Source organism: Adelges cooleyi, unplaced genomic scaffold (genome assembly GCF_023614345.1).
Source record: "Adelges cooleyi isolate 19-005CV unplaced genomic scaffold, UGA_ACOO_1.1 ACOO_flye_CR_arks_rails_tigmint_CR_PRNA_571, whole genome shotgun sequence".
Lineage (NCBI taxonomy): Eukaryota > Metazoa > Arthropoda > Insecta > Hemiptera > Adelgidae > Adelges > Adelges cooleyi.
Genome location: NW_026096265.1, coordinates 1 through 3,689, shown reverse-complemented (window position 1 = coordinate 3,689; position 3,689 = coordinate 1). Strand labels below are relative to the sequence as shown.

The following is a 3,689-nucleotide window of genomic DNA, read 5'->3' as shown; positions in this document are numbered from 1 at the left end:
TCTAGTTAATTGTGATGTAGTTATCTTATGTACTTTGATATTGATTATTATGCTGTGGTGTTGATTGTGCCAACCCAAATTGTGGGCATCACGCTAATAAAGTTGTATCTCTCTATACTTGTAATAGAGTAATGAGTTGTACAGTGATATTATTAGTTTATTTATTTACATTTTTTCTCGTTAAAAAAATTAACACGGCCTTTGGCATTATCAGCGGTACCGTGACATTGTTCATTCCATTTTATCGCGACAATATCAGATGAGTAATCTAAATTGAGCAAACAATATATTTTGGTGAAGACTTTTTGCGATTGATAAATTTAATATGGAATATTTTCTCTAACACCGAACAGGCTAACTTTTAGTAGGATATTTTTTAAAACATAAGAAAGTCTTATAAATTAACGTTTTTTTTAAAAAAAATACTAAGCCTACTCTATTACTTTAAATTCCAAATTTGATCTAATTCTAATACTGACAATTCATATTAAATAAACTCATCTATAACAAAACACGAAGTTGAAGTGCAGTAAAGTGGTTTTATTACATTCATACACATTATTATTCCCGTGTATACATCTGTATATACTGGAAAATATTAAACGACAATATAAATACAATACATACAGAAAGAATATTTTCATAACCATGATTGAAACCATTAATTTTTAAAGACATTATATTTATTGACAATTTCGATATTAGAAGGCATGCAAATGTGATTTACATATAATAGTAATAATATAATTAAATAAGTCGCCTTTAGGGTTACTGTTGAATATTATTCTGTTCAATAAGAAATTGACTGAAATTTATTCCAAATTTGTTATTACTATACTGCCAAATTCCGTCAGGCATGATTTTGTATGACGTTTCAATGTTGTATAGATCTTTTAGAATACAAGTTTCACCTTGAACTATAGCAGATTTTATAAATGTTTCTTTTTTCATAACGTTGTATAAACTCTTGCGCAATCCAAATAAACGACACTTGTCTGGAAAACCTAACAAATCCAATTTCAAGTCAGCATTTCCTCCTTAAACAAAACAAAACAATTTTAATTAGAAAAAACTGCCAAAAAATCCTGCAAAAATTAAAATCCGTGATTTGTATAATAATTTACTTTGATAGCAACTTTTATTGTTCGAAAGCTTTTATACTATAAAATATATTGATTTGTAATTGAATTATGATTACTATTATAATATAATATTAGGATAAAGCAACAAATTTAGTGCAAAATTATTGTACAAAAATGGATACATACATAAAAAGATAATAATTTCTTTATGAAATATGAATATTTACCTAATACAGCTATACTGATTAATTGGCTTAAAGCTTTATAAATGGCAGATCTTCTTCCTCCCGCCAAGATTGTCATGTCATAATATGTTAATATATCGTCTTGGCAATAAATAAGAAAACAAGTAATTAGTTGATAATGTAATACATTTGCAAATGTTTATATAACCTAGAATTTATTAGTACCTATTTTTTACTTAAGTTCCAAATTTATAAAGGACTTTTAGTGTTTTAAAGTTTTTGAATATATTTTTATAATATTTTCGCATAATCAATATATTATGATGACTAACTATATTCTGACAATAGAGGGTCTACCCTATCTCTTCAAAATAAGCAGAATTAGCCATTAACCCATAATCTACGAAAATTTGATGTATGATTGTTATTACCTTGTATTGTAAGGTTAGAGCACCTTTTACCTGTAACGAAAATATAAAATAATTATATCACTTAACAATTTTTTATTATTATTCGCAACGTGATTCATTAAAAATAAGACAATCAATATTAAAGTTAAGCTCCAATGTTGCTTTCTAAATCCGAATTTTAAGATTTTTTGTGTTGTTCCTTACTGAAAAAAATTGTAGTTATCATAATTGTTTTTATTTGTATGTAAGTTATATTATAATAGACCAATCATCAATCTGGTTTAGAGCTCTAACATATTAAAATTGCGAAATGTAATATAAAAAAATATCAATCATTACCGAGAGACATAGGGGTTATTAAAATTTGGATTTAAGGCTATTTGCAGATAGAGGTATGCCTGATGATAATATGATAAAATGATTGACTCAATCCGACCAATCGAATCAAAAAGTTTTGAACGATTATCAAAGCCTTAAGCAAAAAACTTTTATGATTATGACTTTTAATTTTAATCAAATTTATCGCTATTTTTTAGAATTATATAATACTAAAAACCCAGCATAGTCCGAACCAAGCTTAGTCTATAAACCAGTACAGTCGAAACCAAGTATACTATAAATCAGTACAGAAGGTATTAGCAATGTTGGGTCACAGCAACTATTCAATCTGAATGTATTAATACAGTACAATTTTTAAGTACGAGTACATATTATATATGAATATGTGTATACCGTGGTCTGATATATGCCGGATTACTGTGAGTCTACTGTAATACCTTTTCAGCTCTGCATCGAAGCTCAAATTTAATAATTGTTCGTACAAAAAAAGTTAAAATTTGTACTTACCTATTACAGCTTCTATTTCTGATTGCACTTGTTTTTGGTACCATAACCTATCTAAAATTCGAAACAAAATAAATTTTGATACACATCGTTCATTGTACTAGAAACCAATATGTAAGCATACGATTTATCTCATTATATACGAATAATCTAATATCTACAATAATATAATTAATCAATAACTTAAAAGATGTTACACTTTTTTTAATTTTTTTTTTTTTTTATAATTTTATAATTATTAGTTGGGAAAAATTTAATATATTTTTTTTAATTATAACTCCGTCCCTTATATGTTAAAATATTATAAACATGATTTTTTAAAATAGTAACGTATATATTTAATTAACTTTTTAAATTAAGAATAATTTGTTGAATATTTTGACTGGTCGATAACCAGTTTTGGATAATTAGTTTACAAGTTATTTAATTTTAAAAGATATAAATAAAAACTTCTCTACTCTCCACCCTTCCTCCGATCCTAAATAATGTAAAAAAAGTCTTACATCTTTTAAGTTATTGACTGGTCCATAGTTGAAGAGTGAATTTGTCAAACGTTCTAAGTGCCAAAGCAAAAAAATTGAACTTTATAATTTAATTTGTATTTTATTCATTACCGGAAACACTTGAGCATATTTTTATGTCTGAAATATAATTGTTTTTTATAAACAACTATTCCTCACTTGACAAACGTACAAAATTGTTTTCCGTAACGCGTAAAATACAAATCAAATTATAAAGTCAGGTTAGGTATACTTTGGAACGTTTGACAAATTCACTCTTCAGTTAACCAATCGCCCGGTATTTTATATGAAGGGCTGCGGGGAAAAAAGATCAATGTCATTATTTTTTCATTCCGAGAAAATCATTTAAAAAAAAAACTCATTAATCATTATAATTTAATACTTCCAAAATTATATAGCGTATAATAAGTTTATTCGATTTTGTCTCCGTTTTAGAATTTAACTTTTTTAAGTATTTGTTTTCAGAGCATACAACGTCTATTATCTCTGTATTATTGAAGAAAAACTTATCCAAACAAAATAAAAATCATAAATATGTGGAGAAAGATTTCACTCTAGATACTATAGGTACTATAGTTACAATATTATGAAACAACATACTTGGTTGCATACAACTTGTGTAATGTAAATTTACGCCATCATAAAAGT

The 3,689-nt window shown here is 26.2% G+C and overlaps 1 protein-coding gene across 1 annotated transcript; it reads right to left on the bottom strand.

Moving 5' to 3' along the window:
* Positions 1–768: 768 nt before the first annotated feature.
* Positions 769–2,615, bottom strand: LOC126842622 (uncharacterized). Its single transcript, XM_050579660.1, has 4 exons — positions 2,524–2,615; positions 1,699–1,728; positions 1,310–1,408; positions 769–1,037 (listed from the first exon to the last, which is right to left on the bottom strand). The coding sequence occupies exons 3-4, from the start codon at positions 1,383–1,385 to the stop codon at positions 769–771; spliced, it is 345 nt and encodes a 114-aa protein (XP_050435617.1). The 5' UTR covers positions 1,386–1,408; positions 1,699–1,728; positions 2,524–2,615.
* Positions 2,616–3,689: the final 1,074 nt, after the last annotated feature.